The 19565-nt window shown below is 42.3% G+C and overlaps 1 protein-coding gene across 5 annotated transcripts in view; it reads right to left on the bottom strand.

Annotated features, from left to right (window-relative positions):
• Positions 1 to 19565, bottom strand: part of LOC308139434 (ryanodine receptor 1-like) — a gene marked incomplete at its 3' end in the record, with an annotated part of 44567 nt that overhangs the window by 19443 nt on the left and 5559 nt on the right. For 3 of the 5 annotated variants that reach the window (XM_080508884.1, XM_080508886.1, XM_080508887.1), the window contains exons 11-73: positions 19357 to 19513; positions 19110 to 19274; positions 18844 to 18965; positions 18538 to 18724; positions 18288 to 18423; positions 18041 to 18136; positions 17736 to 17854; positions 17497 to 17630; positions 17172 to 17413; positions 16797 to 16989; positions 16507 to 16723; positions 16335 to 16439; positions 16135 to 16238; positions 15974 to 16057; positions 15719 to 15878; positions 15459 to 15606; positions 15096 to 15301; positions 14837 to 15011; positions 14530 to 14738; positions 14067 to 14425; positions 13838 to 13967; positions 13507 to 13667; positions 13239 to 13401; positions 13068 to 13154; positions 12723 to 12949; positions 12190 to 12628; positions 11422 to 12006; positions 11133 to 11333; positions 10880 to 10991; positions 10624 to 10767; positions 10156 to 10429; positions 9942 to 10056; positions 9651 to 9783; positions 9466 to 9560; positions 9247 to 9382; positions 8966 to 9152; positions 8774 to 8885; positions 8566 to 8686; positions 8227 to 8396; positions 7925 to 8145; positions 7751 to 7841; positions 7509 to 7649; positions 7259 to 7422; positions 7072 to 7150; positions 6900 to 6989; positions 6674 to 6814; positions 6514 to 6591; positions 6353 to 6428; positions 6141 to 6264; positions 5469 to 5584; positions 5292 to 5359; positions 5082 to 5203; positions 4896 to 4945; positions 4668 to 4728; positions 4458 to 4584; positions 4254 to 4365; positions 4076 to 4157; positions 3845 to 3975; positions 3438 to 3758; positions 3106 to 3346; positions 2947 to 3034; positions 2766 to 2858; positions 2204 to 2218 (exon numbers count right to left, since the gene is read on the bottom strand). In XM_080508884.1, coding sequence (XP_080365010.1) covers positions 2204 to 2218; positions 2766 to 2858; positions 2947 to 3034; positions 3106 to 3346; positions 3438 to 3758; positions 3845 to 3975; positions 4076 to 4157; positions 4254 to 4365; positions 4458 to 4584; positions 4668 to 4728; positions 4896 to 4945; positions 5082 to 5203; positions 5292 to 5359; positions 5469 to 5584; positions 6141 to 6264; positions 6353 to 6428; positions 6514 to 6591; positions 6674 to 6814; positions 6900 to 6989; positions 7072 to 7150; positions 7259 to 7422; positions 7509 to 7649; positions 7751 to 7841; positions 7925 to 8145; positions 8227 to 8396; positions 8566 to 8686; positions 8774 to 8885; positions 8966 to 9152; positions 9247 to 9382; positions 9466 to 9560; positions 9651 to 9783; positions 9942 to 10056; positions 10156 to 10429; positions 10624 to 10767; positions 10880 to 10991; positions 11133 to 11333; positions 11422 to 12006; positions 12190 to 12628; positions 12723 to 12949; positions 13068 to 13154; positions 13239 to 13401; positions 13507 to 13667; positions 13838 to 13967; positions 14067 to 14425; positions 14530 to 14738; positions 14837 to 15011; positions 15096 to 15301; positions 15459 to 15606; positions 15719 to 15878; positions 15974 to 16057; positions 16135 to 16238; positions 16335 to 16439; positions 16507 to 16723; positions 16797 to 16989; positions 17172 to 17413; positions 17497 to 17630; positions 17736 to 17854; positions 18041 to 18136; positions 18288 to 18423; positions 18538 to 18724; positions 18844 to 18965; positions 19110 to 19274; positions 19357 to 19513 — 9742 coding nt within the window. The remainder of the gene's footprint in view (positions 1 to 2203; positions 2219 to 2765; positions 2859 to 2946; positions 3035 to 3105; positions 3347 to 3437; positions 3759 to 3844; positions 3976 to 4075; positions 4158 to 4253; positions 4366 to 4457; positions 4585 to 4667; positions 4729 to 4895; positions 4946 to 5081; positions 5204 to 5291; positions 5360 to 5468; positions 5585 to 6140; positions 6265 to 6352; positions 6429 to 6513; positions 6592 to 6673; positions 6815 to 6899; positions 6990 to 7071; positions 7151 to 7258; positions 7423 to 7508; positions 7650 to 7750; positions 7842 to 7924; positions 8146 to 8226; positions 8397 to 8565; positions 8687 to 8773; positions 8886 to 8965; positions 9153 to 9246; positions 9383 to 9465; positions 9561 to 9650; positions 9784 to 9941; positions 10057 to 10155; positions 10430 to 10623; positions 10768 to 10879; positions 10992 to 11132; positions 11334 to 11421; positions 12007 to 12189; positions 12629 to 12722; positions 12950 to 13067; positions 13155 to 13238; positions 13402 to 13506; positions 13668 to 13837; positions 13968 to 14066; positions 14426 to 14529; positions 14739 to 14836; positions 15012 to 15095; positions 15302 to 15458; positions 15607 to 15718; positions 15879 to 15973; positions 16058 to 16134; positions 16239 to 16334; positions 16440 to 16506; positions 16724 to 16796; positions 16990 to 17171; positions 17414 to 17496; positions 17631 to 17735; positions 17855 to 18040; positions 18137 to 18287; positions 18424 to 18537; positions 18725 to 18843; positions 18966 to 19109; positions 19275 to 19356; positions 19514 to 19565) is intronic. The other 2 variants (XM_080508883.1, XM_080508885.1) reach the window with 1 other exon arrangement.

The following is a 19565-nucleotide window of genomic DNA, read 5'->3' as shown; positions in this document are numbered from 1 at the left end:
ATAAATTCAGGATCTGATTGGTGCATTGCTAACTCCTGAATATCATTGTACTGTATTAACAGCCAAGCATTACACAGAGCTGCAACTTTCTTCTATACACTAAAGAGAGTAAAGCTCTACTTTCTACCTTTACTGCTGATTCTTGTTAAATATGTTACTGTTAGCAATTTGTAACTCAAAGAGAAGTGCCTGCAACTTCTGGTTATTTCCAAAAACATAAAATCACTGTTTCTCTGAGCTCAGACTGGTCAGTACAGGGTCCAGTGGAAATGTGAGAGCAAAGTGGGGATATAGCTGCCTTGGGTAAAAGGAGCGGATTTTAAAAGAAAGTGAATCAGTGAAATTGCTTTTTACAAACATGCAATGGGAAATATTTCATTCTCGTGAGCATCGAGCATTCCATGAACATGAAAGTCACCTAAAACAAGCCTTTTGTCTACTTAATTGTGAATCAATTTTCATAACAACTGACATTCTGGCATGTTAGATGATGTTAAAGAATGAAACTGCTCAGTTTAGAGTTAAGTTTTTTAGTTGCAAGCTGTTAAACTCACACATCTCCAGTAAAAACATCCCTGCACTCGCCTCCTGAACTCCTGTTGCTATCAGAGTTCAGTCCTTCTGTTATCTGCTCTTTCTAGAGTCCTCCAAATTGTTCATGTCAGTGTGGAAGAATACAGCTCCTACAGTGAATGCATCTAAAAATACACCTGTACCTTCTAGAGAAATTATGTTCAGCAACAGACAAGTGTATTACTACTTAAAGGAACTAGACAATGCTAATGTGCCATAATTACTTTAACAAACAGTTATTATGATGTTGTTTACAGTGGCTTAGAGTGTTTACACCTTTGTTTCGCACTGTAAATATAATGGCTATATTTTTAGGCCTGTTTATTTGTTGTCTTAAAACTACAATATCCCAGGCCCTGCATTATGGCCAGAATGTAAAGAAAGCTGAGTAAACGAGGCTAGTTTCTGGCAGCAGTAACTCAATGATAAATATATTTGTCAGGGTATCACTGATAAACAATTCTCAGCAAGTCACTCCCAGAAGCCCTCACTGACCAAAAAATAAAACAACCTGAATCTTAAATGTCTGTTTGTTATGGAAAGGAAGTTTAGAGGGTGCAAAGCATTTCTGGGAAATATTTTAGACATTAAGTGTGAATTAATGTGGCGGTTAGGTTCGTGGTCCCTTTTGAACACTTCTTAAGAAAGAACCCAACAAGTGATTTAGGAGGTCTGCTTCAGTGACATTAAGCATCAAGCCATGTGTTAGTGTGGATACTAGGAAGTATAAAGAGAGGTGCACCTTGAAGTACCATGAAGAATTTTTTTTTTTTAAGGGAGGAGAGAAGAAAGAGCACAGAGAAGACTAACATCATCACCTAGTGGCAAAAAGCTACATCACAGAAACCTACAAGTCAACAGTCTTTCCATGAAAAGAGACAAAAGGCAAACTAAAAGTCTCCAACTCAGCTATGATCAAAGAAGAGCAAACTCAGTGACAGGATGATGGCACTGCGCTCTCACCATCACCTTGGGTATTGTGTAAAGCCCAGTGCCATGAGCCCAACTCTACAGCTGAGTACTTTCATCAAGCGCCTCCAGACTCCCCCCCTCACACACTGGCAGGACTGAGGATGCCCCCCCTCCCCCAGCCAGGGCTTTCCCATTCGTCCGGTGATTCTATGTGAGAATGATGTGTCTTTCCCCAAAGCACTTTTATTACTGTATTTCTTTATGTATACTTTAGTAAGAATTAAGGATAAATCAATAGTTTTGTTTAAACACTGATTAAGTCAGTGGCTGCATGTTGGTAAAGAGACTCTTGCATAATTGCTTTGTTCCTGTGAGGAAGCTTCTGGTATTTTTTTTATATTTTTGCAAAATTATAACAATCCCAAATTCTCAGCCTCGTTGTGTTTCACTTGTAATAGACTTCAAAGTATTTATGTCCAAGCATAAGCATGTCTAAGTTCAGAAAGTGTACGTAAATACATTTTCTTGTGTCACTCATTGAAAGTCATGTTTGGGTCTTTACGTCTGCGAGTGTCCTCGTGTGTAAATGTGTTTTTGTTGATGTGCTACTAGTGTGTGGATCAGATGTGCCAGTGTGTTGGAGAGGTTGATGAAAAGCTCCCCCCACAGTGAGGTGCCATGCGGTCAGCACAGCGGTCGTGCAGAAACAAAGTCTAACCTCTGTGTCCCCGCCCTGGAAACCCAGCCGCAAACCAAAAGAAGAGGACAACGGACAACCAAAGAGAGAATAACGTTAACAGAACTGCTGTTGTTCTCAAATGTGTGATTCAAAATTACACCTGAGAATGTGACTGCTGAATTCACTGTGCTTAAACGGGCAAATATTTTGTAAAAGATGTACAAAATCAAAAATAAATACACACTGAGGTAGTGAAAAATATATTTGTAAATGCAGTTCCTGTTGAAAGTTGTGGGCAAGTGCCATTATGTCTTAACTGCTTCATGAGAGCATCAATTACCCTTTTTATTTCCAAGAACCAGTCACCTCGGCATGATGTAGCATTTATAAAACACTATTTTGGAGTAGTTGAAGCGAGAGGCAATGTAAAATGTAAAAAAAAAAAAAAAAAACTCGCGCTGAAATCATACCAAAAAACTGGGAAAAAAAGGCCTACAAACAGGTGCAGGTGGTAAACACACACCTGCAAGAATCCTAAAACAGCCTGATTTGAGTTTTGACACTATACCAGCATCATTGGCTCTGCCAGCCACTCACTCACCTTGCTCATTTTACTCTTGCTGTCAGCAGTGAGGAACGACATGTTATTGATCTCATTCATCACCACGAAGTTCTGCTCCTCTCGCTTGAAATTCTGAAAGACAAAGAAAGAAGAAACGCAAAGTAAGCAGTGTGAAACTTTGTAAACTGTTGCATTTAAATGCCAAATAGATGAAACTCACATGAGATTTGGACCAGAAAATAAAGACCTCTCCAACCATTCGGAAAAGCTCTTCTGCATCTGGGTCAGGACAGGTCAGCCAACGCGCCCTAGAGCAAAACAGTTGACCTTGAGGCTCTGAGGTACACACTTTAAACATGATGAAGTTAATTTAGTGTACCTGTTGTTGTCCACATAGCGGATGAGTAGAGGGTAGAGGGCATATAGGTCTCGGCAGAGGACAGCAAACTCATCACGTATAGTCCCATCTTCCTCATCTCCCTCTGATTTCCCCTCCATCCGCAAATGGTCTTCCTCAGCAACCACCTTCGAAGTGCGTTTCTTCAGCTTCTCCATTGTTGGGATGAAGTGCGACTTCAGCATTTCTGGCTTCGCTCTGCTGACGATCGGTTGTGAAAACACTGGCAGAAAAATAAAATGATCACTCGCATATAAGGTTCCTGAAGAATACAAGGTGACCCGTGAATAACACGAGTACAAAACAGAGCTCACCAGCCAGCCTCTTCATCCAGGAGGCCTCATCAATGCCCAGGTTGTTCACTACAATTTTCATGATGCTGCCCAGGAGCTGATTGAGGTGTTCAGATGTAACGTCGGTGCAGACTCGGCCTTCCATTTCAGGGAAGTTTTCAGGTCCCCTCTCCCACCAGCGTGGCAGATAGTTACACAGCATGGGCAGGGTGATTTCAATCACATGGGGCATTTCAGTGTAACGAGCCCCTGACTCTGCCAAGTCTCCGATCTCCTTCAGCAGAATATCCAGCTCAGGAATATCTGGACATAACTCCTGGACCTCATTAGGAAGGCCCAAGACTTAAAAGATTCACAAGAAAAAATGTCAGAGAAGATCCAAACAAGATTTGTTTTTTGACAAATATGAAGAAATGTGCTGTACTCACTGGCTCGCTCCCTGGGTGTCTTCGTGGTGTAGACGGAAAAGGCATTGAATTCATTCAAATGAGGCTCTAAGTAAGCTACTGGCATAGCTGCAGCAAGATGAGCCAAACACTCTCCAAGAGCGGGTCTCTGTCTGTAAATTTAAAGAAAAGTACATTTAAAACTCAACAAATTCCAAATAATCCACTTCTTCGGAAATGTGAAGTTTCTGAGGTGTGTCAATGTGGAGCTACCTCTCCACATGTGGATTTTTGACTGTGCCGAGGGAGTAAATGCTGCACATGATGCGATAGCATGACATCTGTAGATCGTCCACTGCGTGCAACCAACAGAGCAAACATAGGAAGGTACAATATTGTCAGTCTGATACCAAATGAGCAGCAGAAATTAAATTCATGAGGAGGAACTTACGCATGACGTCGTCTCCAAACTGGTGCTGAGCGATGTGATCGAAGAGGGAGGTGAGCACGGGGAGAAGGGCGATGGTGGTGTAGTTAATGTTCTGAGAGACACCTTTCACTTGCTTAAAACGAAAGATACGGCAAGTGATTAGAGATATTCCAGATCCAGTGTGGTGGCATCATAATAATGAAGGCCATTTCCAACACTATGCACCTGATTGCCTTTAGATACTTTCCCCAGTTTGAGATTTTCCACCATCTTCTCGATGTCGTCAGCAGCACTTTCAAAGAACGAGCGCAGCCCTGCTTTCACAATCTCTGGGCCTGACTTCATCACTGTTCTAGAAAGGTAAATTAGAAAGTTTACAAGCTCTCATACTTTAAAAAAAATAAAGGTTTTCAAGTGTTATCAAGAGTGTTCAACCTTGCATCCAGTGACCGTGCCAAGATGTGAAGGCAGTTAACGATCGCCGAAGCATCAGTTCCTGCATGAGTAAGAACAGATTTGCTATAATGTGAGTTTCTCAAAATTGAAAATCCCTGCAGAGTGTATGGCTATAAACCAGAGAAAGTAGCTTCAACCTGAAAGGTGAAAGCACATAAGAGAGAATGTAGTATAGAAACAAAGAAAAGAGTGAAAAGAGCATCTTACCAAAGAGAGAAACTCTGTGCCTCACCAAAGCAGACATTTTACAGAAGATACTAGAGTGAGAAAGAAAGGTGTGAAGGGCAAAGCAAGAAGAAAAAAACACTTAAAAGGAAGGAAAACATGATGTATAAAAAGTGCACACAGTTAAATATGTTATAAGATCTTGTGTGTCCAGAAGTGAGAGATCACCTTGCAATCATCTCCTTCTCCTTATTAGAAGAATGACCACCACTACCCAGAACTTTTGCAGGAGTCGATAAGAAGTACAGGCAGTGATTTTTGAAGTACTGGTTGATCAGAGGCATCAGGATCTATGAAGGAGCATGTCAGAGGTTTTTGAAGTTAGAGTAACTAAAATAATAGATTTGGTATTCAATATTGTTACCATCCCAGCCTCACCTTTGCAAAGAATTTGATTTCCTGCTCATGCGGAGACTTTTCCACTCGCCCGCTGCTTACCACAGCCTCTGTAAAATATATTGTGAAATGCTTTAGAACAATATCACAATGAGATGGGAAACACATAATGTGACACAATGTTAAGACATCTGTTTTTCCATCTGCGCTCTGCAATACCAAGATGAGCAATGAACTCCTGCGCGATTTCCATCCACTTCAGCAGCTTCTGAAGGAAACCGTAAGCGAATCTCTTCTCGATGGACGATATGTCAGACTCCATGTCTTTAAGGCCCCTAAAGTCAACCAGATGGTTAGCTTGTTATCTGTGGATTATACTTTGGTGACATCCATCCTTCCATCCATCTCATATACTGCATCATCTAACATCTGACAGCAGACTCTGGGAAAGTCAAGGTATATCCTCTACAGGTTGCTCGTCCATCACAGGGCAAAGGCAAAGTGACAGACAGTTACATTCAGGCAAAATAGTCCATTAAATCAAATCAAATGCATGACTTGGTAATATGAGAGTGAAATGGAGCACCAGGAGAAAATCCTTCCTAAAACGCAGTGTAAACGTGGCTACTCCATATAGAAAGGCCCCCAAATCCAACCCAGATTATTTTTCGTTACCATTTTGTTTTTAACTAAATTTTTAAAACTCAGCTTTTTACCGGTCCCTCTGTTTTGACTGCCTTGAGCTTTGTGCCTGCTAAAAATATACAGTAAGAGATCCAAACAGATACAATATAATATACACACACCTGAAATGAGCATATTTAATATAAATCAAGTGAAAACCTGCAAATTAAATGTAAAAAGATCAGCGAAATCTTCTTTAGAACTTACCTTGTGACTGCATAGCCATTAAGCTGCAGGAACTTGAGCAGCTCGTAAGCCTTCTCTCTGTCTCGTGCCTTTTCTTTTGCAGTCAGGGTGTCATAGGGCACCAGCAGAGGATGAGTCCCACCTCCTACACAAACAGAAGAACAATCAAAATGGTGGGAAAAGGCCAAAGTTCTCATCCTCTATTATTTTCATCTCGACAACTCATATCCAACCTTTGGCTTGCAGCTCCATCTTCTTCTTCCGTCCCCAGGTGTTGTGGTAATTCTCTGCCAATTGCTCAGCCATGGACTATGGACAGATAGTGGCTATAAATTCGGATCACACACTCAGCTTTAAAAATATTATTGTAGAAATTCTGATTTTGTTGCCATACATGCAGGTCTCTTGAAAGAGCCATGTGTGCGATATCAATGGGCTGCGGACTGTAGCCATGGCTTGGGTCGTAGGTTGCCTAAAACAAAGACATTTTCATATTTTGAACCATAAATATGACCGTAATAATAATAATAATAATGATATTCAACAGCTCAAACCTGAGCAGTCTGGGAGATCTTTCGTGATGCGGCTTTCTTCTTCTCTGACTCCTCTTCCTCTCTGGCTTTTTCAATGTTCCATTCCCAGGCAAGCATGGCCTTGATGGACTCTTTGATTGGCCAACGGTAGATTTCTTTGTCCTTGAGAAAAGGTGAGTGTGATCAGAAGCAGAAAAAAAATGAAGTGGAAGTTAAGAGTTTCATGAGAGCATGTACTTGTACCGACCTTCTCTGAAAAGGTTTTGTAGGGCCTGAGCATTGGATGGGTTTTTGCATTTTCATCCAGCACCTCACCATATGACCAGTTATTCTGAATCTGAAACATACAACAATATAAATTAACTCTACATATTATACAATTCTGGGTGAGTACAATGAGCATAAAGATTAAGTTCTACCTTCTCAAAGGCCCATTTATCATGAGTATATTCAGCATATCTGTTCATGAAGGGATCCAACCTTTCAGGGATGATGGTGCTATGGGTGGACGAAGGATCAAAGTCAGATTACAAATCTAAACATTGACCAAACTTTTTTCAAGATACATTTATATTAACTTGAAATATGAGAAAATAAAACTCTTACTTTGTGGTCTCTACCGGCTTAGGATCAAAGTTTCCCTCTGCATCCACTGATGCTTTTTTCTCTGTTTTGGAGGAGTAGCTGGCATCCACATAGTCAGGAGGAATGGCTCCAGCAATGGCACAGATACATGGCATTGAAATCTTGAAGATTTCTGGATCGAATTTCTGGAAGCCGAACAAAAAAGAAAACCATGGCAACAGTGCTCATCTGATGAACTTGAAAAGAATATGTCACAGTGCAGGCACTCCACCTTGTGTGCGAGTGATTCAAAGATCCCCCAGAATAGTTTCCGAGTCAGATGCAGTTCCTCTTCTGAGGCGACGCCAAAGTTGGCCCAGCCATTTGGGAGGCAGTAATATTTCCAACACCGCTCATAGTGATTGGTCAAAAGCTGCACAAGAAAATCAAAGTTTAACAAGAAAACTGAATATTATTGAACACTTGTTGCGCAAAACTGGTTCTCATTTAAATTCTGTTTCAAAGTCATCATACCTTCAGTGGCATTTTCGCATACTCATTCAAAATTGGCACATCAAACACCAGCCGTCGTAACAGGTGCTGAAGCATAGATGGACGAAGATGTCTGAAAAGAAAATGACATTTTTTTTACAATTGATCTTCCAATATCAAAAGACATAAAGGGGTTGTTGATGGTGATAACCTCACTTGCACAAAGCCATGAGGCACTCTTCAATAATGTCTCTTTGGGCCTTCGTGAAGGCTCGTCCACGAGACAGCCGGTAGATCGTGTGCAACATGGAGTCAATCATTATGGCTCGGTGGTCACTGCCAGCAAACAGTGGGGCACACTTTGTGATGAGCGGCAACACAGCAGAACACAAGTAGCGATTCAAAGCAAGGGCCATCTCTGTGGTGCTGAAAGCAGCCTGTTGATGAGAGATCACAACAATTAAATACTTTCTTTGCACTTCTGTCAAAAGACTATAGACAAAATATGTTAAGCCCACCGTGTCCAGGGAGGCAGCAGCCCTCATGTCAGGCAAAAAGCCAACTTCCAGCACATGAAGCAAGAAATCCTGGTTGTCAATGCCATACACTCTGTCCAGGAACAGCACCATGGGAGCCTTGTGATCTGGTACGAAACTGGCCGACATCTTTGGTTCTATGATGCTGTTGTCTGAAAGCAACATGGAGGAAACATTTAGAAACAATGAGTAACATGATGCAAATAATGATTAAGTGACCTGCACACAGGTCCAGACACTGATAAAATATTTTATTGATTCAATAAACAAACACTCACTAAAACTACCAAAACAAATTCAGTATGACCTTCAAGTATTTACCTTTTCCAAATGCAGGAATCTGAACAGGAAGACTGATGACTCCCACCAGATCCTCAATTGGGACCAGAGACCTCAAGATGGCCCTGATCCTCAGAGCCTCACCCTTACCAGCCTGGATCAACTGTAGAGCCAAAAACTTAGTTTAGTTTCATGTGACCACAATTGTTGGACAAATCCCTGTGAAATAACTCGTCATCAGCTCACGTACATGCATCTCTGGAGCGCAGCGTCCCAGCAGGTCAATGAGAGCAGAATAAAAGGACATGATGGCGTTTCCCAGGTGCACCCTGTTCTCCTCATGCTGCTCCTCTCCTCCAAACCTGTCAGTGAAGAATGTTGCAGGATTTCAAGCAGGAAGTCAGAGAAGGAAGAACTATGAAAAACAGTCAACATCGCTTACATGGGAAAACGTCTGTCTTTTTTCACGCTAGGACCATCCCTTGCAGGATCCTCTGATATCTTGATGGCCTCTTCTATTGCAGCCAGCAGACCATTACCACCTTCCCCTCTCAGGGCTGGACCGAAGCACTCAGGTCTCCGGATGAGAAGACGTACCACCACATTGGCATTCTCTTCTACGCTTTCTCCTATACAACAATTTAAAAAAAAACCAAGTCGAATATCAGTAGACAGAAACGGTGCGTGCACAAAAACAAAAATTCAAATTGTGAAGCAACTGACCATTAACAAACACAGCAAAACGAAGGAAATCAAGGTATTTCTCTCCACCACATGGATTCCAGCCAATGTCGGGGTAGCCTTTAGCAAGGAGCATTGGGCAGCTCTGAAGTCCACATCCTGCTAAATACTTCACCACCTGGGAATATGAGAATGTACAGAAGTGATGAAAGAATATGTACAATATATGTTTTGATCTTCTTTTTTTTAGTTGTATTATACCATTTCCAGATCCTGTTCTTGGAGAGCGAGTGCAAGCTCATTATTGTCGATACAAGATGCTGCAGCCACATCCAAGGGGGTGGAGCCACGCATGCCTGAGGAGTAGCACATTACATCCAGCTTTATAACATGGAAAGAGATCAAGAATTATGTCAAGTTCAAGGTGATAATCAACACTTAATCACCAAGGCCGATTCCACTGTTCTGAAGCAGGTAACTGAGGTGGTCAAACATCGATCGCTGATTTTGACGACTGATGCGGCAGAAATAGCAGAGGAAACGACAACAGTTTGTCACCACTCGAGGGAATCTAATCTCCTGTTGAAAAAAAAAAACACATTTCAGATATCAAACTGGAGTTACAGATTCATCCTGCTCTTTGATTGTGTCTGCTTATTAATGGCAACATGAAAAAAAAAATTTCAATTTGTAGATTGAAACTTACAATACTGCTAATTGTATTGGAATAAATGTACCTTTGAGTCTCCTCCTCCCAACACATTAACCATGACCTCCATGACAGTTTCATGCATGCCCAGGGCTCGCATCAAGTTGGGATGCTGATAAAAAACTTTGTTACTCATGATGTTCCTAATAAAGAAAAATGTCACGTTAGTTTCTACCCCATGAAATCATGAAAGAAATCACTTCAAAACAAGGAAGTGAAGATACTGTAAATAGAATATTAACCCAATGCTTTGAATCATAAGTCTCTCCTCTTCAGGACCCATCTGTACAATGAGGAGTGAGCGGATTTGGCCCAAACACTCCAGTAGGTCCATGGTATCCTGAATCGACACTGCATTGATGGTGTAGGCCTTGGGAAGCGCACGCATGAGCTCTCCCAGCCCGTCATACTGTCTGTGAAGGAGGCTGAACATCATGCGCACTAGCTCAGGGTTCTGGATAAAGGATTCCTGGGCCCAGTGGATTGTAGAGTGTGAAATCAGCTCCTGCAATGTACCTTTTGCATGAAGAATAACACTGAGTGAGACAGCAAAGAGAACTGTATAACAATGAAGCCACGTTTGTAAACTGAAGAAATGACTAGAACGACATTTAGCTGAGGAGATTCTGCTTCAACGAGGACCTAGAGAACATCACTTCCTCATCCAATATGGCCAAACTGATTTTACAATGTATTATGTAGGCGCTCACTTGGTTTTTTGTCTTCCTGTGGTTCAACTTCCACTTCAACCTTCTTCTCACGGAATGTTTTTACTTTTTCCAGCAAACGAACCAGTCGTCCACGGAGAGAATTATCCACCTCTTCTTCTTGTTCTTCCTCTTCAATATGAACACCTGAGAATGAACTTTAAATTAAATCATTGCTACTTCCAGGTATGCTTCTCATGTGAACCGTAAATTTAAAATCCTAATAACCACAAGCTTGATACTGTTGGTGAAAACTAACCACAGTGTGCTAACAAAGCATTGTGAAAAGCCAGCAGAGATTCACGGACTTCATCAGGAATGGGGCACTCCTCATCCTCTATACAGTTCTTGAAGTTCATGAGCATGTTGACCTACACAACAGTAAGATACATTAAAGCAAGACTGGGTTTTGTTTATGAAAATGTTCTTTATAGCAATTTAATTTCAAGATACAAAACCATGTTTAGAAAAGTTGCACCACTCCCTCCATGCACATTTTTCTGCATGTATACCTGCTCCTGTGGTGGAGAGCGAAATTCCCGGGTCTTCCGGGCAGTCTCGGCAGCGCTCATGGTGAAAGCCAGCATGAGTTCATTGTAGCGTTGCCTCTGGTTGGACTGTATCTGGCTGACAAACTGATCTGAAAAGGCAGTGATGGCTTCCACTCTGTGACGTAGCTCACAGTCACAGAAGTACTGCAGCAAAGTACACATCTGTAGGACAAAAACAAACTCAACCATTAACCATATACATTGGACACCAGTTGCATCACTGATAAATGGCCTTTTTCAATACTCATACCTGTAGCTTTACAGACTCTGGCAGCTTCATTTGGAAAAGCCCTTGCTCTACATGTTCTTTAGCTTCTCCACATGAATCTACATGCTTTAACTCTTTCTCTGTTTCCTCGGCTCCTTTTTCACCATTTACTGGGTCTTTCTCCTCCGCAGTTACCTCTTGAGGCACAAGTAGAGCTGTCTCTATTGCCTCTTCTGGTTCCATTTCCTCCTCCACCTCCTCTTCCTCCTCCTCCTCACCTAACCCGTCATCCTCAAACTCCTCTTCTTCCTCCCCGGCATCTTCTAGCTCTTCTCCTTCGACCACAGCTTCTTTTTGAGGTGCTTTAGGGTCCTTCTCTTCGATTGCTTGTTCGCTCTCCTCATCCGGCTCCTCTGGTTTCTTGACACTAAATACTGTGGGCTCGATCATCTTCAGGATGTGTGTGACATCTTCGTCATCAAACACACCCATTATTAGAAGTGTACTGATGAGCTTTAGGATTGGAACAAAATGAAATTCAACACTGCCTCCTACAGGATCTCTCATGGCTTGGCCACCATCTTGCACTGCTTCAATCAGCATGTTTAGGGCCTTGGTCTTCAGCACCTGGAAATACAAGAAAATGCGCAAATAAGTGACTATCAGTGGATTCAATGAGTGGAGTCATATGAGCAGCTGTTGTAACTATATGACTTGTCATATTTTTTTTCTGCCTTTAAATGCACAGAGCTAAAGTGTACCGAACCAAATGAATGTGTAAAAAGTCTTCAGAATTCCAAATCTTCTCACCTGTAAGGGAATGACTGGACTCAGCGTATAAATATCTTGATCTGTTCCCACAAACCCTACAGAGGAGAAATGAAGTTTGGGACGCAGACAAGTAGTGAGGCCAACTCCAGGTAAAGCGTGGGATCTTTCAGTGTACAGAGTGATGCTGCGCGTTTCGTCTGTCATTGGGACGATGAATTCCTTGTTGGTTCCCAGGCGATTTCTTTTAGCCGACTCCAGGTGCATGCTGATGAGCAGGTCGTAGAAGCCACTTCTCATCGGTCCAGGTAAGTAAGTGTTCTCTATGGCGTAGAAAAGCTGGGACTCGTCTACATGGCTACATAATGCATGCGCCACACGGTTGTTTCCAAGAGCGCAGACTGAACCATACAGCTTAAGAGTATGGTAGTGGAACTTCAGCAGGTCCATTCGTTCAGACAGTTCCAGGATGTCAATGCACCTGAAAATCAATGGGTACATTTTTGGTGAAGAAAGCTAAAACGGTGTACTTCCCAACAACATGCTGAACAAATGTGGTGCAATTCAGCGCCAACCTGTTCTCCTCTGATATGTGAAGGGCCATCATGGTCAGTGGCTCCTGACACTGCACCATCCAGCCCAGTCTCTCACTGATGCGTTTCGTCTCTGGAGCCAAGAAGTTGTTGGGCATTCGGCTCCAGATGACCGGGGTTAACATCTGGATGTCTAGTCGTGGAGGGCACTGCGGGACAGGGTTTTTCCGTTCGCTGCGGAACATGGCAGCTGAGATAGGCATGATGTTCTAGCAGGAGGAGTGCATGACAAATGTATTAGTCAAGATACTTAACATACTTGCTAATAACCAGTCTCAGTCTGTATAAATTGGTGGAGAATAAACAGAGTCATTCTTGGTAACTGACCTTTAGTTTTCCAAGTTCAAACTGGATCATGTTCTGACTGGACGGCAGGACAAAGACAGCTGGGAACAGTTTTGTGTTTGGCTCCACCTATAAGAGTACAACGTAACACAAATGCAGTAAATGATCAGCGCTTTCTGAAGAACATGGATGACAGACTGAAGCCTGTCTCACCTGATAAAATGTGTTAATTTCTTTTCCATTTGCAGTGAATGTCATGAGGCCGGTGTCCAAATCAATAAGACAGCCAATCACAAAGTCCTCCTGGCTGACTCGGGTTTGCTGAGAGCTGCTGAACTCTCCTCCACATACCATGTAGCAGTTGCTGCGTTTTATGCTAGAGGAGACAAAAAAGCGAGGAGTCCGAGTTGCTATGCATAATAATGGATTTGGATAAATGAGAAGCACAGCTGCTTGCGCTCTCACAACAAAGGTTACCTACCTGTCATGAATGTTGCCTTTATCATCACCAACCGTGACTGTTACATTTCTCACTTTGCTGAGATCAAAGTGAGGGTCGTACTGGTGGTAGTCTGGCGTGATCCATCCCACCCACACGCCGCCTGGCTCCTGTCCCGCAAACACTCGCACTGAGTAATAGTACTGGCAAACGAAAGAGGAAGGTGAGAATTAAGCATTAGTGTGGCGTCAGGCCCAGATGAATCTGAAACCCCAAATAATACTGTTAAAGTCTAAACTTACAAAATTGGTTGGAATTGAATAGGTATTTTTCATCATCAACATGATAACCATATCATTAATTTTAGTCTTACTGTCGTAGTATTGAGGATAATGTCGACATCATCCCTGTCATCTGGTACCACATCTTCCACAAGTCGAGGCAGAGTTGGAACGACTGGTGGAGGAGTGATTAATGCTGCCTTCTTTGCCTTAAAAAGAAAACTACAAACAAACACATAAATCATTACATCTGAAAAGTGACAATACATATGTTGTCTTAAAATCCAGACAACCTCCCTCCAAGTCACTTCATTCCCATACCCTTTCTTCTTGCTTTTCTCAGTTGAAGCGTCCTTCTCATTCTCTCCATTTTTAATGGCAGGAGTCTCCTTTGGTACAGAAGGTTCTTTCTTCTCCTCCTCCTGCTCTTTACGAGTTGCTGATTTTTTCAGTATTTCAAAGTCAGAGTCTGGGTCCACCTCCACTACCTCATCCTCAGGAATGGTCAGAGCACGAGTGAGTAGTGTGGTCCCCGCTGGGACCTTGAACGTCTCATGAAACTCGACAGGCATGCTGAGTCTGAAGAACAGCAGATCTGTGTTGGCGTTCTGGGATCCAAAGGTCTTGTGGGTCACTTTAAGGCAGGGTGCCGTTTCCACTGTACCGTCAACACGAGAAATCTAGACCAGAAACAAAAGGGATCAGATGCTGATCTAGTAAATCAATCATCATTCGTGACAGAGAAATAACTGGACATGACTTTGTAAAATATAATACACAATACCTCAATGTGAGGATGATCAGTAGGTGCAGCTATGTACTGTGGAAGGCTCTTGCTGAACCACATTGTAATGTCTCTCTTCATGTTAATGGCGAAGGGTTCAAATCCCTCCTGCAGGCCACAGATGGTGAAGTAACGAAGACTGCTCACATTCTGACCCAGGTTGATCCTGCCAACTTGCGACAGGCCCAGACTGCACACAGGTATGAAGCCTGGAGATGTTCAATAAATGCAGGCATGTGAAAGTGCATCAGAAACGCATATCCAAATGTATTGAACTTCCCCAGCTGTCACTTGTTCATCTACTTACCTTCTCCTATCTCAATGTCCTTAAAGGCCATCTCCGAGCCCGAGTCACTGATCAACATTTCTCCATTGAGTGTAAACATGATGTTCATCTCTGTCAGGTCAATCATACAACCCACCACATCACCAGATTGCCACTGACGACCGAATGGCTCACTGCCAATGTGCCAACGTTGAGCCTGAAAACAAATACATAATTATATTATGGGATCACAGAGGGTTTGTCATCGCTCACAGGGCCATGAATTAGTTGTCTCTCCCACCTTAAAACCATTGAAGACATAAGCCAACTCATCAGCACCAAGTTCAGTGTCTGCACGAACACTTGGCCTTGCCCAACCAACTCTCATCTCTCCAACTGTGGAAGCCTCAAACTCAAAGTACCACTTCCCCTGTGTGACAGCATAAGATTTCTCAGCTCTGAACACTCTGATTTTATCTCCACGTAAGCCTCCTGGTCCCTGGTCACCTACAGAAATACAACAAATAATGTAATAACATTTTGATTTGATAAAATTGTTTTGTTTTGGGGTTGTTGTTTTTGGGGTTTTTTTTGGGGGGGGGAGTTCTTTTTTAAACAAATAGTTTATGAAAACACAAAGAACAAACCAAAAGTAGAAACTTACTGCTCTCCTGATCAGGTGGTTCTATGTTGTAGCCATATCCAATTAGTGTGCGAACAGCTGCACAAACTGTATCTCTGTTGGTCTTTTTGGTCTTTTCATCCAGTAGGTTGTAAGGAACCAGACGGGGGTTGCGTTTGTTCATTATATCCTATTCAAACAAACAGTATTAAATATAGCAAAAAAAATGCAATCTCCATTCATGAAAGTGCACACACAAGCATATTACTGTTGGCAATAGTGACTTCTATAACCAAGAGTACCTGCACAATACTGTATGTCCAGCCCTGGCGAACTCTGTCTCTTGCCCACACATTATGCCCATTTTCAGCCAGTCTCTCCACAAGAGTGTTTTGATTAGGAGTCAGCTTTACATGGTTGAGGTCCAAAGGGGCTGGTTTGTATCCGTTAGTCTGCATGTAACTGAGAGACAATGTTTGCTGGTCAGAAAGAGTCCAGAAGGATATTTACAATGCAATCAAAAAAGTATCTGAACGTGTGAATGTTTTGCTACTCACGTTTTCGCGAGTTTGATCTTTTTGAGATTCTCCTCAGCCTTTTCATCCCCCATCCCGACATGACAGCCTAGTGCCAGCAGCGTTCTTTGAAATGAATCAATGAGAAATCAGAAACAGGCAAATTCTCCAGTGTCGTCACTGAAGTGAAGACTGTGACTTACTTCAGAGTTTCTCCGGACATTGCTAAATTGTAGTTCTTCTCTGGTTCAGGCAGGCTCTGGAAATCTACCAGGCAAGGGTGCAGCTTCTTGTTGTCATCACGAAACTTAAATAGATGAAGGTGGCAGAAATGTGTTTTAGAAAATCATTACTGCTCAAAACAATATATTCAGAAAAATCAGGACCCACTAAAAATACTCACAGGTCCATAAGTCCACCCTTGTTCGATGCGAGTAACAGCCCAGAGCTCATGGCTGTTTTCTGCCAGCTTCTCTCGAATGCGCTCCAAATGAGGAGGAAGCACAATCTGAAAGAGTAACAACATTAGCGCAACATAAATTATCAATATGAAAGCAGATGAAGTGGAATTATACCTGAATCGTGTCCACGGGGCATGGAGTGAAGGATGTATGTGAAAGAGACTGAGTTGGACCAAGCAGGTTACGAACGCCTTCAAAGTCATGTTTATACTGCTTGATGGGTTCAATTCGCAAGCGGTCCCTCGGCAGTACCGCTTCATAGCATGGAGCGTAGCCGGGAGGTGGGAGGAACTTGAAATCCCCATGACGCCCTCCAAGAAGAAATCGCAGCCTTGAATTTGGAGCAGAAAACAATCATCAAGTTTTGAAAGCATATCGTTGTTTCACAATTCCCAATGTCATACTTGACGCCTGCAGAGAAGCTGACGACAGGAAAGAACAGCCCATCCAGGTTGAAGTTCTCAAACATTCCTTGGACAGGATGGCCATTGATGCGGAAGGAGATACTGGGCACACTCAGGTCCAAACAGCAGCTGACCACATCCTCTGCAGCCAACAGGTGCTGATTGGGCATCGCAACGTGACGTGGAACACGACCTGCAAACACAACGATGAAGTGAAACAAGACTCTGTCAACATGTGAAATCTCAATTATTTGAGATCAAAATCATATTGTAGAAGGTTATTAATAAGAAGGAAATGATTTATGTAGAAGATGCAGTGATCTCAGTGAAGGCAAGAGACTACTTTTAAAAGTAGTCGATGCATGTTTCCATTACCTGACCAGAGATGAATTCCGTCGAATCCGTAGGAGTAAAGATCATCTCCAACTCCATTACCTCCCCAGCCTTCCCCTCCTCCGGGGTAAGGACTGAACCCTTCTGTCAGAGCCCAACCCACACGCAGGTGATATGGCTGGGCTGTAAGAAACGGCTCCACATAGTCCACCATCACCTCAAAATACCACTTCTTATACTGAGTGGATCCTTCACAAGTTCCAAGGAAAATGTTGGGTCTCATGCTAAACAAGGATCACAAAATATATACTCAGTTTGGGTCATTTAGCTCAGAAGTGAAGGCCTATACTTACACTAAAAGACCCACCTGGTTACATAGTTGATGATGTTGGTTTGAAGTAAGAGGTCACGACCTGGAAGTAGATTCTCTGTGATCAGATTCTGATTTGACCTCACAGCCACGCCATTACACACACACAGAGAACAGAGCACGTCCAAGACCTGACCCAAAAATGAAAAAAATGATGAAAAGGAATCAATGAAAACAGCCGTTAATCTATTGAAATGTTTTCGCGGGGTCAGAAAATGATGTTTGGGGTTTTTGACCTTATGATTCCGTCCATGCTTATCAAGCAGAGAGATGATCGACTTGATGTGATTCTCCTGGATGATATTCAGCACCTCTGGACTCTCAATAAGGACACAATATAAAACCTCCAGGATTCCTGTCAAAAACGTCATGCATATACATAAGCATTGACAGCACTTATTATAAGTGCTTGAAAAAAAAATTGCAGTGAAGATTTAATTTCACTACATCATCAGATGTCATAGTTAATTTTAACAGTGGTAAATGAAAACACTAAATGTAAAATTTAACTTCATGTCATCTTTTGAGGTGTTTGAGGTACCCGAAGATGCTTCCAAACGATCCAGTTTGCTGACCAGCCAGTCCAGGTTGTCACAGAAGAGGGCACAGTTTGCACGGTTGCCTCTGATCAAAGAAGCTACAAAAAAGTAGTCGAGAAAGTAGTATCTGTAAGCTGCTATATACACAAATAGACAAACAAAAAGCAGCTGCGTATATACAACATATAGGGTACAGCACTGTCAAACATTGGCATCACATTTAAACAAGACATCAAAAAATGAACATACCTAGTAACTCATACAGTAGATTTACTATCTCCTTCCATGACTCTGCAGCTTCTTCCCCGGCGTACTCTGAGAAGTGAGCTGCTGTATTGTACACATTGAGTCGATCGACACAGTCCAAAACAAGAGTTATCATTCCCTAATAAACACAGGAGAAATAAACAATAAAATACTTTTAAAAGTGCTGAAAGAAAGGATGAAATAATGATTCTCAGACAGGTTGTTTTTATGGATGTCCACTATTCAGACAAACCTCCTCCTGAAAGAGGTTCTGTCTGTTCTTCAGGGATCGAAGCTTGAACTGTTTGTCCTCGTGCTCCAGTTCCTCCTCAGGGGGGCGGAAGTAGAAAATAAGGTCCTGCAGGGAGAGCACCACTGTGTCCATAGGCAGAGATGGGGGATTGGCAGATTTGTTTTTCCCACTCAGGGCATCCAGACCCCTGGAGTGATGAAAAGAACACAGGAGATGTTGAAATATCACGATGAATGTTATGCATAGTCAACAAAAACACTACTATTAGTGTCAAATTTATGTGAAATGTATTGGAAATGTGAGTACTTGATGAATTGGTTGAAGAGTCCTGTTGTGCTGAAAATCATCCTGGCAGCCTGAGACTCTTCAGTCTGAGATCGAGCAACTGTGAGCGCATCATCCATGTGACCTTCTTTATGGAGTATGGCCTTCAAATTTAAAACACACTCGTTAAAACACACGTACTTAATACATACATATGAAGTAAGGGCTCAACGACGTGTTGTTGTTTTTGAACCACTGACTGGGCATTTGCCATTTTATGTCCTCTGAAAATATAATACTGCTTGTACCTTTCTCTTTAGAGGACCCAGACGTGCAGATTTAGCATCAACAGCAGCATATGTGAGCCAGAGCCCGGTTGAAACGTGCTGCACAAAGCACATGGACTCTCCATACTTGATCTCAGGAATACCCATGCCCTCCACATCTCGCTTCTGCGTCACTTCAATTTTTTCCTGCAGGTCAAATAAGAAATGTTGAAAAGAAATACATTTCTGCATTCAGAAAGTAAAACAGTTCTCTTTATATTTTGCAAACCTTTGAAATTCTGAAGCAGAAGGCTGTCATCTTGGAAATGGCTTTTTCCGGATCCACCAGTAGAAGTCCTTTCTCCTCATCAAGATAAAGGTATCTGCCTGTTGTAATGTGGCGTATTCGGAAAGACTGGCCCCACTTAATGTGACTGCCACTCCAGCTACCGACAGGCAGAAATGAATGAGCATCAGCACGATATAAAATCATTAATA

Source organism: Blennius ocellaris, assembly GCF_963422515.1.
Source record: "Blennius ocellaris genome assembly, chromosome: 14".
Lineage (NCBI taxonomy): Eukaryota > Metazoa > Chordata > Actinopteri > Blenniiformes > Blenniidae > Blennius > Blennius ocellaris.
Note: the sequence above shows the minus strand (reverse complement) of the source record. Positions and strands in the feature narration are given on the sequence as shown.